At 39.9% G+C, this 23,492-nt stretch overlaps 1 protein-coding gene across 6 annotated transcripts in view; it reads left to right on the forward strand.

Annotated features, from left to right (window-relative positions):
- The window catches only part of PPP1R12A (protein phosphatase 1 regulatory subunit 12A), a 150,358-nt gene extending 131,187 nt beyond the window's left edge, over positions 1–19,171 (forward strand). For 5 of the 6 annotated variants that reach the window (XM_047788363.1, XM_047788366.1, XM_047788364.1 and 2 more), the window contains 7 exons: positions 1,656–1,721; positions 3,042–3,058; positions 4,271–4,406; positions 7,066–7,170; positions 9,376–9,423; positions 14,430–14,480; positions 17,775–19,171. In XM_047788363.1, the coding sequence (XP_047644319.1) occupies positions 1,656–1,721; positions 3,042–3,058; positions 4,271–4,406; positions 7,066–7,170; positions 9,376–9,423; positions 14,430–14,480; positions 17,775–17,861 (510 nt within the window). In that variant the 3' untranslated portion in view covers positions 17,862–19,171. Of the gene's footprint in view, positions 1–1,655; positions 1,722–3,041; positions 3,059–4,270; positions 4,407–7,065; positions 7,171–9,375; positions 9,424–13,676; positions 13,708–14,429; positions 14,481–17,774 lie in introns of all 6 variants that reach the window. The other variant, XM_047788365.1, reaches the window with a different exon arrangement.
- The last annotated feature ends 4,321 nt before the right edge of the window (positions 19,172–23,492 follow it).

Here is a 23,492-nt window from a genome sequence, read left to right on the forward strand (position 1 = left end):
ATTTTTTAATCACAGCTTCAATTTCAGAACTTGTATTTGTATCAACAGATTCCCTGGCCAGTCTTCCTGTTGGAGGTTGGGAAGAGCAAGGAGTCAGGATATTTATTCCTCCATCTGCCCTTGGCAAAGATTATAGCTCTCGTCAGCACTTCCTTCCCTTTCAACTGCCTCTCGTGTTCTCCATTCCAGTGTTCTCCCATGAAATAGTATATATACACAGTCAGTTCATGTTGTGGAATTCATCCATTTATATTAATAAGTAATACTAAGCGGTAACAGCATTGATTTCTCCTGTTCACTTAGTAACTTCACATATCATTTTTGCTAGGTACCACATGATAGATTGTGCAAAGATTCTCTCTCATTCCTTAGGACAGTTCCGTAACATTTTTATCCCCAGTTTTTGAATGAGGTAACTACAGCTTAAAAATTTTCTTAATAAATTTACTCCAAGTCACATAGCTGAAAATAGCTATACCAGTATGAAATAGGATGGTTTAGTTGGATTTTTTTATTATTATTATTATATTTGATTTACAGTGTTCTGTCAATTTATGCTGTACAGCAGAGTGACCCAGCTATACATATATATATATACACACACACATCCTTTTTTCACGTTATCCTCCATCCTGTTCCATCGCAAGTGACTAGATGTGGTTCCCTGTTCTGTACAGCAGGATCTATTGCTTATCCACTGCAAATGCAATAGTTTGCATCTACTAACCCCAAATTCCCAGTCCACTCCACTTCCTCCCCCTAGGATGGATTAGTCTTAAAGCCTGTGACTTTTTTATAGTGAGCCTGAACCAGTTATGTTTAAATGCAAACTTCCTTTTTTTTTTTCTTTCAATTCTTTAAGGTTTGTTGAGATGTTCAAGTAGAATAGTCTCGTTGCCTGGAGTCTAGGCTTTTAGCCTGCTAAGACCTGAGTTTTCTATTTCGTGTGCTGTAAACTCCCAAGAAATTTCTAGATAGGTGAACTACCTAAACATAATAGAACTGTTGCATAATATCGCCACATTTATAGAATAAAGCTTTGAAGTACATTCGGTATCATTGCAATATAAAATTAAGTGTCTTCTTTTTTATACTAAGCCTCCAGCTTCCTCATCCCCAGTATGTGCTTCCTAAATCACAATGTTAGGTAGGGAGGTCCTGTCACGGTGCAGTGGAAACGCATCGGACTAGGAACCATGAGGTTGCTGGTTTGGTCCCTGGCCTCTCTCAGTGGTTAAGGATCCGGCGTTGCCCTGAGCTGTGATGTAGGTCGCAGACGCGGCTGGGATCTAGCTTGCGTGGCGCTGGCGTACACTGGCAGGTATAGCTCTGATTGGAGCCCTGGCCTGGGAACCTCCATATGCCTGGGAACCTTCCCTGGCCTCCTGGCCCCCAAAATAGAAAAAATTTAAAAAAGGATGTTAGGTAGGTGGTCTTTCTTGACCGTGTGTGCTAACCTACGGAAATTGTACCATGTAGACAAAACTGGCTTCCTCTAAATAGGGTAGAAAAATTCCCACTTAAAAAACAGTTTTCCTTTTCCCATTTCCTGTTAGAGTTTTCTCAAGGATCATTTTAAAATAGAAAAGCCCTAATTTAATATTAACTGAAGTTTATTTTTACTTTTCTCAAAACAAATTGGCAATCTGTTTTAGAGCGATGAAAATGAACAAGAACAACAATCAGATACAGAGGAGGGATCCAGTAAGAAGGAAACTCAGGTAAATACCATTTTTAAGGGGTGCTTTTTACTTGTATTTATGTTTATTCATGCGAGACAGTTACTGCACACGCTTGTGCAAGCTGGGGATAGATGACCAGTGGTTTTCTGGGGTCAGGGTTGGAGGCACTGGAAAGGGGCACAAAGAGTATTTTAAAGACACAGTGTTACATTAGTTTCATGTGTATGAAGTTGTTATTCCATATTCGTATCTTGTGTAATGATCAGTGTAAAGAGTCTAGTTAAGAGTTGTCACCACACAGAAGTACAAATTTTTTTTCTTGTGAGAAGAACTTTCAGAATCTAACCTTAGCAGTTTATACATTGGAATGACATATTGAAAATTGAAATTTAACTTCAAAATTGTTAATTATTATAAAACTAAAAAATAATAAAATAAAGCATTACATCAAAAAAAAATAAATAAAAGGAAGCAAGTACAAAATTGGTCTTGCACAGGAAATTTAAATAGACTTTAGTAGGACAGTTTTAGTCAAACAGTCCCAAGGGAACCCAATGATTTCAGAGTGCATTTAAAGATAAATATAATGGGAAGATAAAATATCTAAATTCTGAATAGTGACTTTATAGAAGATTACAGATTCCAATGACTGTTTCAGTAGAAGGAAAAAGAGCCAGAGATGACCACCAAAAAAAAAAGTTCTTTGACTCCAGTAAGACTATTTTATCCTGTTGATTATTTTACCATTAGATAAGAAGAGTTAATGGAACTTAACCATGGCATACCACTTGCTTGAGAAAATTAGTCATCACTGCCTATCCCCTTATTGCTAAACTTGAAAGAAATGTACTTTCTGGATTTCCAGAAAGTAAATTTTAAACAATAGATATATATACTGTTGCAGTAAAATACTTTCGATGTTCATTTGTTTTTCTCTTATGTTATTGCCTCAAAAAAAAAAAATTGGAGAATTAGTTGCTTTGAGATGTCATATGATAAATTTGCATTTATTTCTTAATGTAAATATGTCGTTACTTTCTCCTGTTAAGTGGGTATAAGTAATGGATATGTGTCTTAGCCCCTTTTTTTCCTTCTCATGAAAGAAACTATATATGATGACATTTGTAGGAATTCACAGAATATGACTATATTGCCAAATGTAATTACATAGTATTGAACATGTAGAAATACACAAAGACTGTTCTAGAATTTCAAAGAGCAACCACATTGAAGTTGAAGTGTGTGTAATAAACAGGGGTTGGTGTGAAAATCATATTGATGTTATATTTTACCTGATTAATCAATGAGTTGCTTTACTGAAGCATAAAAATTTAGTGACGCCTATGTTCTCTCTTATAGACAGATTCCATTTCCAGGTATGTTTTACTTTTTTACTGATCTGTTTCTCATTTTCATTCTTTCTGGAAATATGTTGCTAAATATGTATGAATTTTTAAGTTGATTGAGTTACTTTAGTAATCAGATCTATATTTAGATGACCTAATAAATGGTAATAGCTTTCTCTGTCAGTGGCTTTAGTTCTAGTTCGGTAGTAATAGTAAGTCGCTAAGAAAGAAGGTTTTCCTCAAATCTTTGCAACAGTGATCACTTTCCCTTGAGTTTTCCTAAGCTGCTAAGGTACTTCAGCGTCACCATCCCCTTATTCACATCGGAGTGTGATGAAACCCATCGTAAGTGTATTCCATTAGGTGTTCAGTATCTTCTCCCTTACGCCTGCTCTAGATAAAGACAACCAGTGAAGACACTTCTAAAAGTGTCGTCTTCTCAGTGTCTCAAATTGTTCATCTTTTCAGAGAACTTCCGCAGTATCTTTGAATACAGTTTTCACTCTGCTTCTCTTGACCGTAATTATTAACCAAAGCTGTACGACCGAGAACAAATTTGTATATGCCGATGTCTCTGTTGAATTGAAATGTAGAGCAATAGCGTTTATCGTAGAGGTTGCCCAAATTCAGAGTCAGACAAGAGGATCTCATCCTTAGATACGTTCTTGTGCTTTCGGACAGAGCTGTTCCTCTTGTCGCTCGGCATCCCCCAGAGATTGGTTCTGGGACACTGCAGCCTCCCTCCCTCCTCCGCCCCTCCACCCCTCCAGTACCCAAATCCACAGGCGCTCCAGTTGCTTGTATAAAATGGCATAGTACTGATCACTTTGTATTATCTAATGTTCCTAATTTTAAAATATAATTATATGCAACTTTAAAAAAAAGGAAAAGCACTGCCAATTAAACTCTAAGATGCCATAGTAAGCCTTGTTCTGATTTCAGAGATGTTAAAATGTGACAAAAATGCACGGTTCAAAATTGTTGAAATAATTTCTCATGATATGAAACCAGTTTTGACTTTCAGATAAGGAGATTTTGAATCCTTCTCTCCAATAATGAAAAGTAGTATTAAAAATAACTTCCCATTTACTTATTATAGATCCTGAAAGTTGATTAGATAACAGATGAGGGAGAATGTTACCTACTATTTTGAAATGTCAAATTAATATATACTAAGATGCATGTTGATGTAAGTTGTGAAAGCTTATAATAAAGATTTTGACTCAAGCTCCTCTCTTGAAGATACGAAACCAGTTCTACGTCAGCTAGTGATCGGTATGATTCCTTGCTGGGTCGCTCTGGATCGTACAGTTACTTAGAAGAAAGAAAACCTTACAGTAGCAGGCTAGAAAAGGATGATTCAACTGACTTTAAAAAGGTACTTGGGTTAAGTCATATTTAATTAAAAATAATCTTTTCGTGGAGATATTTACGTTGGATATTATTCCTGGAAACTCATAATTAAATTAGTTTCTTGAGATAACTTATTTCTGTTTTCATTTGGGGCAGTTAATGCTAAGTGGATCACCAGTAGCAGTTTGCTTGTTTTAGGAAAGGGGGAATACTAGGACTTTGTGCACCTGGAAGTGTCTCGGGCTGGTGCTGTGATGGAGCAGAAGGGAAACGTTGAGTAGATTGGGGCGGGGGGGGGGGGGGGGCTCAGGCTGGTGCTGTGATGGAGCAGAAGGGAAACGTTGAGTAGATTGGGACGGGGGGGGGGGGGGGTACATGATCTTTTCTTTATTTGTTAATAGGAAGCAGCCAGACCAAGAATATGGCCTTTCCTAGGAGAATGTAGTTTTTCCCAAGTAACTGAAACTTAGGATAGTTCAAAGGCTGTTAAAGATTAAAGATGGAACTAATTAAAAAATTTAAAAATAAGTCGTGGAAGCTTAACAGTCTAGAATTCTGACCATCATGATTCTTTGTATTATAAGCTTTGAATAAACCTAATGAAGTTAGTTGGAGAAAAAAGGCTTGTGGTGTTTGTACATGTCCCCATGTATTTGGCAGCCATTTGAATTAGCCAGTTTCTGTTGTTGTTTTTGTTTTTGTCTTTTTGCCTTTTCTAGGGCCGCTCCCACAGCATATGGAGGTTCCCAGGCTGGGGGTCAAATCGGAGCTGTAGCCGCCGGCCTACACCACAGCCACAGCAACGCGGGATCTGAGCCGCGTCTGCGACCTACACCACAGCTCACGGCAACACTGGATCCTTAACCCACTGAGCGAGGCCAGGGATCGAACCCGCAACCTCATGGTTCCTAGTCGGATTCGTGAACCACTGCGCCACGACGGGAACTCCATGAATTAGCCACTTTCTTACAGCCCACATCAGCAAGAGAAGGAAGGTCGTAGGTCACTTTGTTAGAAATAAGGTTCCGTCGTCTGTTGAGTAAAAACCGGAAGCCTGCACTGTGCTTAGTAGCGACGTCTGCTCGTGGGCAGTGCAGACGTAGAGAGCATCCCAGCTCCTTTGGGCCTCTTCCCAGGAGCAGACAGACAGACATTGTCACGCCATCATACTCATTAATCAGTGTGTAATTTTAAAATTGAAACCATTATCCTGAAGCAAAGAGACAGGTTTGTAAGAGAAGAAAGTACCAAGGCCTGAAGATAGATGTCCTCAGGAGGTAAAGCTTCAGTCAAGGACAGAAAGATGATGGGCAGATAAAGAGCAAAACTGGGAGAAACAGCGTTCCCGTTGGAGGGAACTGCGAGCACACAGACCAGGCTGGTGGTGGAAGGCTACATGATGCATTGAAACAATTAAGTTTTCGGTATGGCTGATAGAGTGGAGGCAGTGGGGGGTGGTGTCACGTTGCAGCCTACAGATGTGCCTTCCAGGCTGTTAGAAGGGTATCCTTCGACTGAGAACAACGGGAAGCCATGCAGTGGTTGTTAATGTATGGGAGTTAATGGAATGGTTGGCATATGACAATTCAGAGATTGTCTTTTTGGAAAAGTTTAGCTCTTGCTGTTATGTAGAATACAGATTAGCAGGAGGTCAGGAGAACAATTCTAATAGTAGAAACGTCTCAGTGGGAGGTGATCATAGCCATCTGGGGCTGTGGGAGTAGAGACAAGGGGAAAAGAAGTAGTTTTCTTTCCTTTGCTTTTCAGGCCACACCCTCGGCATATGGAGGGTCCCAGGCTAGGGGTTGAATCAGAGCTATGGCTGCCAGCCTACACCACAGCCACAACAATGCCACATCCGAGCGGTGTTTTTGACCTACACCGCAGCTCACGGCACCGCCAGATCCTTAACCCACTGAGCGAGGCCAGGGATCAAGCCCGCAACCTCACGGTTCCCAGTCTGATTCGTTTCCGCTGCGCCATCCTGGGAACTCCACGAAGTAGTTTCAAGTGTTAGGAAAATGTTCAAGAAATATAAATATAATGATAAATGCAACTGGTACTCCATTCTCAGTGTAAGGAATTAAAGAGGGAACAATAGGCAGAAAAGCTCACAGACCCCAAATAAAGAGCAAGATGTCTCCATTACTCCAGCTCTCGTCACTGTACAGATATGTGGTCTCTCTTTACCAGAACGGAATTTTTCTTTTTTTCCTTTTTTGATTTCCCTTGAGCCATATGGAGTTCCTAGAACAGGGATCAGATCCAAGCTGTCATTGTGACCTAAGCCACAGCTGTGGCACTGCCAGATCCTTAACCCACTGTGCTGGGTAGAGGATTGAACCTGCATCCCGGTGCTCCCAAGGCACCACCAATCCCATTGCTCCACAGTGGGAACTCCTGAATTTTTCCTAATGGCAATGGAAAAGCCAGGAGTTTCAGTGAAGTCATAAATTTTACATACTGAAACTAGTTTTTAAAGTTCATGTGGGACAAAAACTGCATAACCAAAAATTGCTGCCTTGAAACCACAAAGCATTGAAACATTTTAGTACAGTCTTTAGTAATTCATACGTTAAATTAATCTTTCTGTTTTAATATTGCAAACTAATCGTTGAGAAATCTTACAATTGTTTACCAAAAAAAGGCAGAAAAGTAACTTTTTTTTCCCCTAATTTGTATAGCTTTATGAACAAATTCTAGCCGAAAATGAAAAGCTGAAAGCCCAGCTCCATGATACGAATATGGAACTGACAGATCTTAAATTACAATTGGAGAAGGCCACCCAGGTTTGTACCTTTTCCTGTTACTCTGAAAGTGATGGTTATGATTTACTCTAGCTAAAAATTGCATTGAAAGGTTCTCTAGTGTTCTAGACGTAAGTGTGGTTATTAGCTTATTTATTAATAAGAAAGAATAATAGCTTATTTTTTCATAAGAAAGAATCAAGGAGTTTCCTGGTGGCTCAGCAGATTAAGGATCCAATATTGTCACTGCAGGGGCTTGGGTTGCTCTTGTGGCGTGGGTTCATTTCCTGGCCCAAGAAATACCTCGTGCCTCAGGAATGGCCAAAAAAAAAGAGAGAAGGAATCGAGATAGAACAATTTACTGATAATTTAATTTACTTTTCTAAAATAAATTAACAATATAGAAGTATAGCCTTATGGTGGAAAGTCGAAGTATTTTTAAGCCTTTTAATACCTATGTTTTGGTCCATTAAGGATTTTAGATGCTTATTTCCAGTATACCAAGTATAGCAAGACAATACAAGCATCTTTACAGAATCTTCTTAAAGCCATAAAATTTCTTTACAATAGTGTTTATTAATTCTGAATGTTTCCTGTTTGCTAAAAAAAAAAAAAAAACCAACTGGAGTTTGCACCAGTAATGCTGGAAAAAGATCGTTTCAGTCATAACTCCTTTCACCTTTCTTCTGTGCAACAGCTTGGCAGAGATAAAATTGGGATAGCCAAGCGGAACTCACAGCCTTGGGATGTGTGTGATTTGAGAATTGTTTCCCAAGTTCTTTTTTCATAAAAGCACCAGTTCTCCCAGTGCTTTTCTGATTCCCTCCTCCTTTTCCTCCTGCTCCCCTTCAAAACAAAAAAGAGAAGAGCTTTGTGATAACAAGACACTTGGGAAATACTATATATTCCATATCTCGGAGGTTTGGGGTTTTATTTATATGTTAAATACTCTAACGAGTCCTGAAAGTTTTAAGGAAACAAACTTATTTTATCATAAGACTTTCCTGTATAAATACATTTCACAGTAAACTTTTAGAATCCAGTTTGAAAGCACTGATCTGTAGTGGCATCTCCAGTTCTATAAATGGGACTGCGTACTTTCTTTGACCATTCTTTTGCACATCTTTTTCGTAGCTTTTTTTAAAATGCTCTGTGTTGAACTTACCCTTGTTGCCGGGTCCCTTTTTGTTGTTGTTGTTAGCTACCATTAAACTGTGAAGCAATTGTCTGCACAGTGGAGGCTCTGAAAATTCCAGCTGTCAAGCTCGCCTGATGTCGTTGTGAAGACTTCACGCCCCATCAGTTGATGGGGTTTTACTCTAAAGACAGACAGAGAAGTCCTGCATAGCAAGAGCACGTCTCCACAGTGCGGTGTTCATGGAAACTTGGGCTGCCACACACGTCTAAACTTGCAGGCTTACACTTAGGCTTCACGGCAACTGGGGTGTCATCATTCCTCAGGTTGCACTAGTAGCTTAGTGAGCCGCCTCCCCGCATGACAGTATCAGACGTAGTTCTCTGGAAATAGTTTCAGCCCTAGAGATTTGGTCATAATGTTTTTTAAATAAAAATGACCACTGCTCCCTACTGTAGTATTCTGTCAGTTTGGCAATTCAGCCAATCTGTTTATACTATGGATTGCATTCTCCTGTTTCTCTGCTCTTCTCCCTACCTTGTCGTCGTCCTGTTCTTCCTGTGTGTTTCTTATCCAAACTCGGCTAGAGAGGAGGACTGATAGAATTAGCCAGTTATCATCAGTGCAAAACAGTCCTGTTAGAGCCTTTGGCCCTATTAGTTTCATAGGACATTGGACAACTAGCAGGCTGCCTTTGGGCCAGGTACCAATTTCTGATCCCATCAGCTGTGGCCAGAGAGATAAGTCACTGTTTTAAAGAGTATGACAGCTTCTGCCTTGGCAGGCATTCTAAGAACCATGCCGAGTATACTGAATTAATAACGGGAACGGTAATTCAGAGTGTGAGATAGTGAGTAAGTATTCAAGGTTAATATCTTCATTGGAAACTGTAAATGTCATTGCAGAAATTTAGACTGTGAGAGCTGTGGACCCTTTCTGTTTCTAAGCATTCCTCCAACTCTGTATTATCTCTGCGTCTTTACTCACGCCTGTGTCTCGCTCCACCTGAAGCGAGAGTGTCTGAATGCTAGTAGAGGAGACTCACTGCGGCCTCTGCTCTGCCCCAGCCTCGTTGCACTGACGTCTTTTTTATATTTCCCACTTCCTTGCAGAGACAGGAAAGATTTGCTGATAGGTCGCTATTGGAAATGGAAAAAAGGGTGAGTGTTCATCTTATTGAATAGGTAATCATTTCCTTCCATTCTTGTTTTGTGTAAGCAGTGGTAGGTTTTCTTCTGTTTCTTTATGGATGGTAGTTTTCATTAATATTCGTTGATCTGGTTATGCATATTTTCTAAGTTTATCTTCCTTATCGAGTTCATGGGGTAAAAAAAACCTGGTTAAATAAATTTTTTTTTTTTTGCTTTCTTGGGCCGCTCCCGCGGCACATGGAGGTTCCCAGGCTAGGGGTCGAATCGGAGCTGAAGCCGCTGGCCTACACCAGGGCCACAGCAACACGGGACCCGAGCCGCGTCTGCAACCTACACCACAGCTCCCGGCAGCACCGGATCGTTAACCCACTGAGCAAGGGCAGGGACCGAACCCACAACCTCATGGTTCCTAGTCAGATTTGTTAACCACTGAGCCCCGTTGGGAACTCCTGGTTAAATAATTTAATTTACCGTGTTATTCTTTTAATGGATTAAAAAAATGTATATATCTTGCCTGATCCTGAAATGCATACATTATAATAGTGAATCTGATATTTTTGAAATGCGATCTCTCTCTCTCTCTCTTTTTTTTTTTTTTGGTGGTCTTTTTAGGTCCACACTTGCAGCATAGGAAAGTTCCCAGGCCAGGGGTCAAATCAGAGCTATAGCTGCCGGCCTACGCCACAGCCAGGCAATGCCAACCCCATGCTGAGCCTGCAGCCTACACCACAGCTCACAGCAACGCCAGATCCTTAACCCACTGAGCAAGGCCAGGGACCTCACCAGCATCCTCACAGTTACTAGTTGGGTTCATTAGCACTGAGCCACGACAGAAACTCCTCTCTTTGATTTTCTCTGGTGGTATGCTTAAAATATTTTAATCATACACACATTTAGTTTAATTCTTTATAAAATTAAAATACTTGAATTATTGAAAGCAAGTTTTTAAAGGTCTGGGTACCAAATTTTTTTGTGGTCACACCCACAGCATATGGAAGTTCCTAGGCTAGGGGTTAGGGATTGAATCCAAGCCACAGCTTCAGTCTACACCACCACTGTGGCAACACCGGAGCTTGTAAGCCATGGTGCCTGGCTAAGGATCCAGTCCTTAAAAATCTGCTGCAGTCAGATTTTTAACTCACTATTCCACAACAGGAGCTCCTGGAATTATTTCTAAAGTAGATTTAACAATATTTAATTTTGAATTTAAATATTTAACTTAAGTAGGTTCTTTTAAACCAAAAAAAAAAAAATTGATTACAAGAAAATCTTTTAAGGGGTTCTCTTGTCAGGTTAAATATCTGGTGTTGTCACTGCAGTGGCTTGGGTTACTGCCATTGTGCGGGTTCAGTCCCTGGCCTGGAAACTTTCATATGCCATGAGAGAACATGGCCAAAAAAGAAAGAAAGAAAGAAAGAAAATCCTTTATTTTTTATGTCTTTCTACAGTTTTTTACCTGACTATTATATATTCACTGTATTTCTCTCCACTTATTATTGCTCAGGAATCTAGCAATGGGCATAGGCATAACTTGCAAGTTTAGTCTGAGCAGTTGAAGACGTATGAATGATCAAAAGTTAGGAGTTCCCTGGTGGCTCAGTAGGTTAAAGAATCCATTGTTGCCACTGCTGTGACTCTGGTTATTGCTGTGGCACAAGTTTGATCCCTGGCCCAGGAGTTAAAGGGAAAATGCTTAAGGTATCTGTAGTAAAAGTGAGCAGTGGCTAGATTTGCAAGGGTTCAGCAAGAAAGGAAATTACATACTGGGGAGCTATGATCTCTAGATCAAAAAGTAAGTCAAGAGCAGCTGGTATAAGAATATTTTCTTCCATTTCACTTTAAAAATAACCAGTTTACCTTTTTGACCAAAAAAAAAAAAAAACATGAAGTGATAAAAATACAGAATATATAAAGAAATACAGTTAATGTCTATATAATTTACTAAATTGTAACTTGTAGTAACTGCTAGTTTTACATGATTTCATCAGATTTTAACAGTCATTGTCCTTGGCCATTTAAGATACTATTGATCTGTCTTGTCATTGCTAAGAACTTAGAATCATTTATTTTATTAAATTTAATGTTGATTATTATATTACAGTATAACTTACTGAATTTTATATCCACGATATGCAGAAATAGTAAAGAAATGTTTTTAAAGAAATGTTTTCAGGGAGTTTCCATTGTGGCTCAGTGGGCTAAGAATTCAGTATTGCCACAAGCTGTGGCATAGGTCACAGATGCGGCTCAGATCTGGCATTGCTCTGGCTGTGGTGTAGTCCAGCAGCTGCAGCTCTGATTCAGCCCCGATCCTGGGAACTTCCATATGCCAGTGCCGCAGGTGCGGCCCTTAAAAGAGAAAAAAGAAACGTTTTAGTTCTTTATTATTTGTCCTGATAGTTGAGGTGAAAGACATAGATAGTCATACAGGTAATCAAAATATGATTTGTTTTTGAGACAGTCACATTTTTAAGAGTATTTTTCTTGTGGAAGTAATACACTTACTACAAAAATTTTAGCGAAAGATGAAAATAAAATCTCCTTAATCCTGTCATGCAGAAATCAGTAATATTTTTATGTCTTTCCTTTTTTTTAAATCTAGGCTTATGCACACCCAATACACAGGTTCATATTCTTTTTTTTTTTGTCTTTTGTTTTGTTGTTGTTGTTGTTGTTGTTGCTATTTCTTGGGCCGCTCCCGCGGCATATGGAGGTTCCCAGGCTACAGGTCGAATCGGAGCTGTAGCCACCGGCCTACGCCAGAGCCACAGCAATGCGGGATCCGAGCTGTGTCTGCCACCTACACCACAGCTCACGGCAACGCCGGATCGTTAACCCACTGAGCAAGGGCAGGGACCGAACCCGCAACCTCATGGTTCCTAGTCGGATTCGTTAACCACTGTGCCACGACGGGAACTCCACAGGTTCATATTCTGACTCTCACCTGACCTTTTCTTCTGCCTGTGAAATGCAGATAAAGTACAAAGTAGCTCATCGACTCTCCCTTTGCCAGACATGGATGATCATAGTTTAATAACAACTGCTAACTCCGAGTCCGCACTCTCCCACATACCAGACAGGCACGGAGCAAAGCACTTTGTATGCATTTTGTTCTCTAACCATGTTTTTAAATGTGAATAAGGTTATTTATCAAATATAAGAAATTGCCCGAGGAGTTCCTCTCGTGGCGCAGTGGTTAATGAATCTGACTAGGAACCATGAAGTTGCGGGTTCGGTCCCTGCCCTTGCTCAGTGGGTTAACGATCTGGTGTTGCCGTGAGCTGGGGTGTAGGTGGCAGACACGGCTCAGATCCCGAGTTGCTGTGGCTCTGGCGCAGGCCGGTGGCTGTGGCTCCGATTCGACCCCTAGCCTGGGAACCTCCATATGCCACGGGAAGCGGCACTAGAAAAGGCAAAAAGACAAAAAAAAAAGAAAAAGAAAAGAAAAGAAATTGCCTGAAACTTTACAGCTGTCATCTTGGCAAGAAGGCAATTTGCTATAGTGTTTTTGTCTTGCTTTACCACTAAGGAATTAAAATCTTGACGGCATTTAGTAAAACTAAGGATGGTGGGGGTGTTACCTGTCATTTAAAGGAAGTACGCTATTGCTGATATTTCAGAAAGTTAGGATCAAATATGATGTTATATGTCCTAGTATTTTGAGAAGTGCAGTGGTTTTTATGAATTCGTTGTGGCTGTATTGTGTTACGAGGAGAGGTCTGTTTATCAAAAATAAGAGATGCCGAGTTCCTTCCCATGATAGCTCAGTGGTTAACAAGCCCAACTAGCATCCAGGAGGACTTGGGTTCGATCCCTGGCCTCACTCATTGGGTTAAGGATCCGGCATTGCTGTCACTGTGGTGTAGGCCAGCTGCTACAGCTCTGATTAGACCCCTAGCCTGGGAACTTCCATGTGCTGCCAGTGTGGCCCTGAAAAGACTTAAAAAATAAATAAATAAGAAATGCAATGATTTTTATGAATTGTCGTGGCTGCATTGTTAACAAGGAGAGGTCTGTTTATCAAAAATAACATTTTTATCTCTATAATAATATTTAAACATGCTAATAATAGAGTATCATGGTACTTATGAGGCTATCAGTAGGATTCCATCTTTTTTTTAAATTGCATACTCTAAAAATGTTAACATTACAGTAAATGTACTACTTTACTAAATATCAACATTAATATTAATCTGGGAAAGAATGTCTTGGAAATAGTTTCAGTGTGATTAAACTAAATTTAAATGGTTTGTATCTGAAAGGTGACCGGCAAGAGTCAGTATCTTCTGGGCGGTATGACCTAACCAAAGTTTTACAGCACGTTAATTATTGCTGCTTGCTTTTTGCATAACACCCTAGAATGCTTATTGCTTAAGGGAGAATAAAACCAAACACCGCAATAATGTATGTTGCCTTTGCCTGTCACTCTTTGAATCAAGGTAGTTTAAAATAAATGCTGCAGTTGCTTCTTCCTTAGATTCACGGCATTAATGCTACACAGAGTATCAAACTAAATACAAAGCTCTAAAGTCAGTTGGTAGATAATGGCTAGTAAACATTGTGGGTGAAAGAGATGAGTATCTCTTAGATCTGTTTGAAATTTTAAAGTACATGTATTTTAGGCACGTTCGCTTCTTGCTTTTTGCTACTTATCACTGTAGAATAATTGCATCTTTGTGTGAGTTTTTTGTTTTCTTTATTCTATACAGTCTTGAGTATTGGTTTACTCTATCCCTAAGTTTCGAACTAAAAACAGTTTGAACGTGTTATGTAGCATCTTACCAGAAAGTCAGAGCTTTAAAGAAAGAGCTTAGAGGAAGTAATAAAATAATAATCTTCATATTTATTTCTTTTAAATTTTGGAAAGCTCTTTACCCATCACGGCATCACGTCTTTTTCTACACTGCTCCTGATTTGATTTTGGTTATTCTAAAGTGTCACTATTTCACAATGTAGAAGGAATTCTAATGATATAATAAGTACATCATTAATGTTCATACCTTAAATCCGTCTAGGAACGAAGAGCTCTAGAAAGAAGAATATCTGAAATGGAAGAAGAGCTCAAAGTAAGCAAACCGTGCTCTGTATGAACTCAGGTTTTACTGTGTTTTTATAGATACCGTGTGTACATTAATTGTTCTTAAAGCTGTAATATGCAGTTTGTGAATTATCTAGATGCTGTGCTTCATTTTCTTTCTTAAGTCCAGGTTTTAGGTGAGCTAGAAGGGTGTTTAAAACTCAAATCTTTTTCTTTTGTTTGTTTGCTTGTTTTGTTTTGTTTTTGTCTTTTTAGGGCCACACGCACGGCACATGGAGGTTCGCAGGCTATGGGTTGAATCGCAGCTGTAGCTGCCAGCTACGCCACAGCCACAGCAACAGGGATCCGAGCCGCACCTGCTACGTACATCACAGCTCATGGCAAAGCCGGATCCTTAACCCACTGAGTGAAGCCAGGGTTGGAACCCGCATCCTCATGGATATTAGTCAGATTCGTTTCCACTGAGCCACAATGAGAACTCCTTGTTAATTCATTTTTATGGCGCTTTTAATGTTCAGGTATAGAAAAACACCTGAAGATTTTGGGATTCCTCATTTATTCTTTACATTTTGAATACTCTGTCTCTTGGAGAATAAATGGTGAAGGGAAGGTCATGATAAAAATGTTCTCCTTCGCAGAGTTCCTTTTGTGGCACAGTGGGAATGAATCCGACCAGCATCCATGAGGATTCGGGTTCGATTCCTGGGCCCGATCAGTGGTTCGGGGCCCTGGCATTGCCATGCGCTGCAGTGTAAGTCACAGATGCAGCTCGGATCCCTCGTTGCTGTGACTGTGGTGTCAGCTGGCAGCTGTGGTTCCTAGCTTGGGAACTTCCATATGCCTCCGGTGCGGCCCTAAAACGAAAGAAAGAAAATGTTTTCCTTTTAAAATAAAGGACATTTAAAAAAAGAAAGAAAGAAAATGAAGGACATTAGTAATTGACAGAAATATATCAAACTGTGCCTCACCTGTGAAAATGTTTGTTTTGAATATTGGAAGGAACATTCTTTGCAAGAAAAAATAAAGAATAACATAGTTAATTGATTACTTCTTATTGTCTTATATAAAATGTCTATCACATTGTGAATGAATGAATGCATAGGAAATTAGGCCCACAGATTTAGAATTTTAAGATTTAAGTCTTTTACTGTTGATTTTTTTGGTTTCCTATTTGACCATTATTATTGAATGGCTTTGGGGGAAATTTTTTAGATTTTATTTGCTTGTGTATTTTGTTTGATAAAGAATTTTAGAACCACACTGTTTACTTTTGTGGATTTCATGGAATTTTTTAGATTTAATTTTTTCTTGTCTGTGATTCTTTATATTTTTATTATACTCTTTCCACTTTCTTATGTTTTTATTTTCTATTTCTTTATGTTCTGATTCCTGCAGAATCTGCACCAAATAAAGCAAATTCAAACTCTGAGAGAGTTAAATGAGCGACTGCTGACTGAGAATAGGGCCTTGACAAGAGTGGTAGCCAAGCGCTCAGGGTTCTGTAGGCAACTGCAGTCTGTGAATCTTTAACTTATAGTTTCATCATTTCTTCTTGGTAGAGCCAGGCAGGTGTTTTTGTATTAGTAAGCGTGTCTTGAGCTCACTTTTGCAAATTAATGCCATTGTGTCTGGAGTTTATCATATAACTGTTTACTTATGCATGGCTTCTCAGACTGTTAGAAAGTGTCACTAATTGTATATTGCGACTGATAAACTGCAGTAAACTGAGGGAATGATTTAGGCATTTAAATAAAAGATTTGGCACTTTTGCAGAGCTTCTGCACATTTTTAGCTCTACAGATATTTTCACACTTGAAAATACAATTGTTATTTAAAATGCTTTACTAGAAATAAAATGGAAAAAGTTCAAAAGAGTTAGCCTGTATTTTACAGGTTGAAGCTGAAAATTAAACCATGACCTATCTGTTTTGCAAAAGAATGTCATTTTTAGTCAAAACCAATTAGCTTATCTTTATTTAGTTCTCTGTTACAACAGAGGTATCCTAATACATAAACTTGAGATCACTGTTTTGGTTTTTGGTTTGTTTGTTTGCTTTTTAGCGCCGCACCCACAGCATATGGAGGTTCCCAGGCTAGGGGTTGAATCGGAGCCATAGCTGCCACTCTACACCACAGCCACAGCAATGCCAGATCCGAGTAGAATCTGTGACCTTCACCACAGCTCACGGCAATGCTGGATCCTTGACCCACTGAGCGAGGCCAGGGATGGAACCTCAACCTCATGGTTCCTAGTCAGATTCGTTTCGCTCAGCCACGACGGGAACTCCGTGAGATCACTGTATTTTATATCCATACATTCTAAGCACAGAAGTGATTTGTTCTGCATAAAATTAAATTCTTCATAAAGATTTTGCTTAAGGTAGCTTTCGAAGTAGTTCTGCTTTTACCTAATTTTGATACTGTGGTACATATAGAAAGCTAAGGAAAGGAGAACAAGTATCTTGGAAAGTGTGTTTTACTTCTAAAATATAACCTATTCCACTTACTGGCAAATCTGGCAGAGCACATGTAATTTAAATCACTTAGTAGAATATCCAATTAACATAAAATATTTCCACTCCTTCCCACCCCTCCTTCCTTTTGTCTGTAAAACAGAAAATTGATTTGTTTCGTGGATGTGAGGGCGTGTTTTTTCTATTTGCTCCAGATAGTAGGGGATTTTTTCCTATGCTTGAATATTTTCATAAATTCAGACTTAACTTTGGCTTATAAATTGTATACTATTCTAATGATAGTAATAATTGCTTTGTTACCATTTAATTGAGCACCTGTCTTGGATCAGCCATTGTACTAGACACTTCAGCTTAGTACAAGGTAAACCCTTTAAGGGATTTCGGTAATTTAGAACAAGTCTTAACTCCTTCAAAACGTCCTTAAATAGGCTGGTTTTCTATAGTTTAAGGTCTGACATAAATAAAGCAAAAGACTTGGGTTTACGTGCTGACAGGAACCCTTAAATGAACTCCCTTTATGAGCCTATCCTAACAAAAACAAGCTTTCTTTTCTTGGCTGCTCTAATATGCTCATATGCCTGTGAGTCTTAATGTCAAGTGGTCTGGTTCATTTCAGTTGATAACTTGAGGAGAATAAACCTTTCATTTCATCATTTATTAAACTAATTAGCCTCATAGATTGGGGGAGGGGGTGCCTTTCTTCCTGATACATGTTTTGGTCACTAGAAATATATATAACTGACAAAGCTTGTTCATGTGTCTTGTGGTAAAAATATAACATTTATCAAGAGTTAAATTTTTGTCTTTTTATTGAATTAAAACTTTCTCTTATGTTTTTTCCCTCATAGATGTTACCAGACCTAAAAGCAGACAACCAGAGGCTAAAGGATGAAAATGGGGCCTTGATCAGAGTTATAAGCAAACTTTCCAAATAAAAAAAAAGCAGCGAATGATGGAATTGCACATATTATTACCCAATGGACCATAATTGACAGTCACTGGAAGCCTGGGAAGAATCCTTGGAGACTGTCATTTTCGGATATCCTGCCAAATGCCCTCTTATCTAGGAGTTTTGTTTAATTTCTGGGTTTTTTTTTTTTTTTCCTTGTATCAAGACCATTGTTTCATGTTAATGCAGCTGCTGAGAAGATTTTTTTTTTTTTATGACTGAGAAAACTTGTTTACAGCTCCAGCATATAAGGAAAGTGTTCAAGGCCAGATATGCCTCAGATATTTAACCAGTAAGCCTTAGTTGTACATAAATACTTTTGTGTCAACAGAAACTTTCAGCTCTCACAGAAGACAGTTATTCAGCATTTTTTGATGTGCCACAGTTTCCAGTTTTTCCATATTTAATTTTTTTTGCTTTACATCTAAGTTTGGGTTTGTATTTTTTCCTTCTAACTCTTCATGTGGCCGACTCTTCTGTGTTCTCACAGTTTCCTTACTTAGGGGAAAGAACACCTGCTCTTCCGAGATCGTTGTCGTGTATTAGGCTCATGCTGTGTTTCCCCCCACCTGGAACTGAGTTGCTTGGTGGAACATTTGCTTTCACTGTTTGTGCAATATGCATTTATCCCTTATATGAATGCTTTAAAGTCAGTTGAGATTAGATTCTTTTAAGTCCTATTTTCTGCCTTCATTGGTCACTTTTTTGTTTTTGTTTGTTTTTTATTACTGTAGCATAAGATGTTAGGTTCTATAATCTTCACGTCCATTTTAGCAGGTACTGAGTGATGCTGTATATATAATTAAGTGTATCGTTTTGATTTTTAGACCACCACATGGCATGCTTGACTCTTTTCTTATTTCGAATGTCTGTTAATGCAAAATAGGTTACTCCATGATAGTGTTAAAAGACAAAGTTTGCTAACAATGTGATATAAAGACTTTTAAAGTAACACATTATGTGGAGCCCTATCTTTACAAAAGTTTTCTACTGTAAAATGCTTTTACGTTTATTCGCAGTTTTCGTTTGATATTATCCAACCATAATTAAAGTTGCATAAGATAACTGCTTCACATTTCACATACCTGTATTTATCTGAGTGCTGTCTAAAATACTGTTGTGCTAGCCAAAGTAATGCTATGAAATCATTTGCAGACTTAACCCAAGAGTTAATGTTAAATGCACTGTTATCGCCATGTGAAGAGGCGTTGACTTTGATGCCACCATCGTGTTCAGACCATTTTATACATTTCAGTGGCCTTTTTTTTAAATAAAAAAAAAAAAAAGCAAAACCAAGTACATAGTGAAGATGGCTTTTATTTGGACAAATAGCTTTTATATTTTCATTAAACCATGCAAAAAATACTATATCTTTCTGGCACATAACTGTCTCCTTAACCACTGAACAGTTCAGCCATTTGAATAAATTGTACATTGTAAAGCTTATAGTAGCTAATTGTATTATTGATTGTATTGTATACTATATTAAATGTGAATTTGTACCCCTTCATTTTAAAAGGTCATTGTGTTCTACTGCCTATTTTAGATTACTTTTGGGTTGGGAAAGGGTGTTTTGGTAAGCAGGATTTTAAGTCCTTTCTTGATTGGTTTTATGAAGATATAAGGTTATGCTCTTACTACCAAGCTCAGGATTCTTGATTTTTAAAGGTACAAGGATGTTGTGGGATTTTTATTTTTTGGTTATATTTGAACTGTATGAATGGTGGGTCTGAATATAGAGAATTTCCATGGTCTTATGTGGACATAAAATGAGAAGATAATTGACCAGTTTGAGTGACTGCAACATGCTCTGGTTGCACAGCAGTTAGGCATGCTCAGGCTTATATTTGTGACGTTCGGATGCCTGTGAAGAATGATTAAATACATGTTTCTAATATTGTAGTGTTTTGTATTTAGGTTATTTATTCTTTGTATCTAAAACTGAACAGCTACTGTGCTATATTATTGGTAGTATTGAGCAGACCTTGTTTCTGCATGAAACTAGTTGCAAAACCCACTATTTTGGAAAGAAAAATGTATTTTGACATATACAAATAAAAAGAATAAAACTATTTTAAATGTGTGAACTTTTACTGAAGACATTTAACATTTTGTTCTGAGATATTTAAATTGTGCATGGGTATTTTTTTCACTAATTGCTTTCCTTGGATTCCAGTTGGAATACTTTTCGAAATTGTAATATTGTGATAATTTGCACAACATTGTACATGCACATCTGTAAATGCAGTCTTCATTGCTGTATTTATGCAGTCTGTATCAATTTGGACAAATGTTTATATATTTTACATAAAGCTGTCTGTATGGAGAATCCGAGAGCTAGTTTTTTTGTAATAATAACTGGGTAAAAAATAAGGATAAAAGTGAGTTTCAAGGTGGTAGCTTTATACCAAAAGATTTATTTAACTAAATATTTTTTTGTTTTTAAATTAAACCTATGCTTTTTCTTAGTTGCAGACATTGCTTTGGGAATACACATAAAGATATATCCCATTGAAATATGAAATATTAGATCATTCTCCAACATAGATCTACCCAAGCTTCACACAAGGTTCAACCTCCATCTACTACACAGCTGTAACTAGGTAAGGGACACTTTTCGTTTGGAAACGTTGATAGCCGACTTGTAGGAAGCCTGTGTTTAGCTAAGTGAACACAACAGGAATGGAATTCTCTTGTTTCTACTTCCAGTGCTTCCCTGGGCATGCCCACAGAGTGACAGCTGACACCTTGTTTGTCCTCCATACAAAAGAGAGTTCCACAGGCAGATACTTCAAACCAAGGGCAAGGCAGCTGGAGAATGATCGAGGCGAGTCTGCTTGTCAGAAGTCAAGTCGACTTTCACTAAGCCATTAGGCTCCTTCGTCGGTTTGCCTCAGAGCGTCCTACCCACTTCTCTTTCCTGGGGCATCTGAAACAATGCCGACTCTCCCAGTGTCCGCAGTCACTGCGTGTCCTGAGAAGAAAATGCCCAGAGGCCCCTCTCGCTGCCAGCCAGGGCCGTGTGTGTCCCGCAGGCAGTCGCAGCCGTATCGCTGCCCTTCGCTTGGTGCTGGGAAGCCGAGCCCAGAGCAGCCTCTTTCAACAGCTGCCAGCTCCCCGCGAGCCCCGTCTCGCTGGAGCAGAAGCCTTGGCGAGGATGCAGCCGGCCCGCCGGCGGCCCTGCGTCCTGGTGCCCGGCGAGCGCCGTCCGCCCAGCCGCGGCGGCGGGGACTGTGGTGCCGAGAGGCCGGGGCCGCGGGTGCGGTGCTGCTCCCGCGCCGTGAGCCTCCAAGTCGCCCAGAGCCCTCCTGGGCCTGCGCCTGGGAAGGGCCTTCTGGGCTCAGGCGCCGGCTCGGCTCCGCGACGGGGAGTCGCAGCCGTGCCACGCCCTCGAGAGACGAGGTGAAGGGGGAGAAACGTTCAAACGGAGGGGTCAGGAGTTCCAAATTCTCTAACAGGGTTGCGAATAATTCTCTGTGCGGCTTGAAGTTTTATTACAGGTTTTAGAAATAATTTTTTTTTTGAGCCAGGCCCGTCCCAGCTTGTCACTGCTTACATCCCAATAAACCTGTAATAGGTCCCCCAGATTAACTAGATGGTCCTCGTAAAACCGAGGAAAGAGAGGGAGGAAATGTGTGGAGACGTGAGCCACGTCCGCAGCCTTTGGCCTGGGTGACGGGCAGCCGGGGGACCTGCGCTTCGGCCGAGGAAGGAGGAGGTTTGCCCTCTGGGCCTCCGCGCGCGGGGTTGTTCCGACGGCAGCCTCTTGCCCTGGGAGATCTCATGGGCTCCTGACGGGGGCCGGGGAGGCAAAGGGGAGAAAGCCGAGGTTTCTCCAGCTTCTCCACGGGGTCGACCTTCCGCGAGCCTGGTGCGGAGGAGATGTCTTACCCCACCTTGGTGGTTTTCGCTGTTTCCCAAATGCTGAGCCAGGACTTTTCCCCTCTGTCACTTACGTTGAGGATGGTGTTTCTTAAACTTTTTTTTCTTCTACTTTCGTTCTCCAAACCCACGTTCTCCTCCCCACACCCACTAAATTTTTCGCTTCTTAGGACTTACTACTAAACCACCTTATCCTACGATGGTTTTTGTTTGTTTGTTTTTAAGGTTAATGCTTTTAATGCTCCAGCTGCTAGTTGATTCCCTGGTGCAAATTCTACCTATGCCCAGTAAACAATCATACATTTGTATGAGATTTTCACATACCTATATGCAAGAGAACCCAGCCTTCGAAAATAGATTTTTTAAAATTGGTGATCAGATTGCCAAGAATCTTATTCCCAGGTAAGGCAGCATTGATAGTGCTGTGGTTTTAGCAGCACATTCCACCCCTCCCCCATGATAACATGTACAATACAAATATCGAAAACAGGCGAAACTCGTATTTACATGACCTCGAAGATACGACCCCATCCCAAAAGAAAGCGTGCTTGGCCCCCTGTGTCTGCAAACACAGAGGGCCAACTATACCGTGCCAGTTTATTTAGGGAACTTGAGTCGCCACGGAGTTTGGTGGTGGTCACAGTGGTCCTGGAACCAGTCCCCCGCAGATACAGAAAGATGCCGGTACCTGAAACTTAAAAGAGGTCTCCGTAAGACATGCCCGACTCTCACCTGTTACCGTACAATTCTTAGGACCAGAGCACTACTAAGCAGATGCAGCTCACCTGCACTCGCTTTGTAATAAACGTGCTCTTGCAGTGAACTAGTGCACCTGAGTGGCTAAAGAGCGTCAAGAGCAAGCACAGCGCAGGAGAACCGCCACACGAGAATGAGGTAACTTGGCGGCATGAGTCAGTGCCTTAGTGCTCACCAATGCTTTACAGGATGTCGTGGCTTAGGTGTATTGTTTCTATAAAAATGAAGGAAGCATTATAACAAAGAATTTGAAAATTTTGTGGGACCCATAGCCAACCAGGAGTACCCAAGAGTAACTTTATCCAAGAGTAACTTTTTTACCCAAGAGTAGCTTTGCAAAACGTAAGGGGTACTCATTTTAAATAGTTGACAGAGTGGAAGCAGCTTTGGATTTAGTCAGATCTAGATGTAAATCTCAGCTGCACTGCTTTACGATGGTGTGACACTGGTCCAATTATTTAACCGTTCAGGCTCAACCCTTTCAAGTAAAGCGCATATCTGTGTAAAGTGCCTTGAACAATTCTTTGAGCTTGGTGGATAGATGCCCAAGAAATGCATGTAGTATATTCTGATTTTGAAGAAATGAGTAATTTGTGACATTTTAAAGTACTAATTGACCTTGGGAGTGTGATTTATTTTTGCTAGGATCATTTGATAAATGATAACTAGAGTTTCCAGAGAATCTTCAGTATTAAAAAAAACTTAATAGGAATGTTTTTCAAATTTATTAAGGCAAATTCTGGAATAATTTACGAGTTACCATAAACATTTTTTTTTAACTTGGATCAGTGAGGGAGGCAGAAATAAGAGGCGGATTTCAGAAGACCTTCACTCACAGCTTCTAGGAGCACTGCCTCTGCGTGCGGGGATCGCATCCGTCTGTGGACCTGTCACCACAAAGAGGAAGGTCGGAGAGCGCGAAGGCGTTTGTAGACGTGACACCATATGCATCTGCCCTAGGAGTGGGCGGTGAGTATGG

Source organism: Phacochoerus africanus, chromosome 7 (assembly GCF_016906955.1).
Source record: "Phacochoerus africanus isolate WHEZ1 chromosome 7, ROS_Pafr_v1, whole genome shotgun sequence".
In the NCBI taxonomy this organism is placed as follows: domain Eukaryota; kingdom Metazoa; phylum Chordata; class Mammalia; order Artiodactyla; family Suidae; genus Phacochoerus; species Phacochoerus africanus.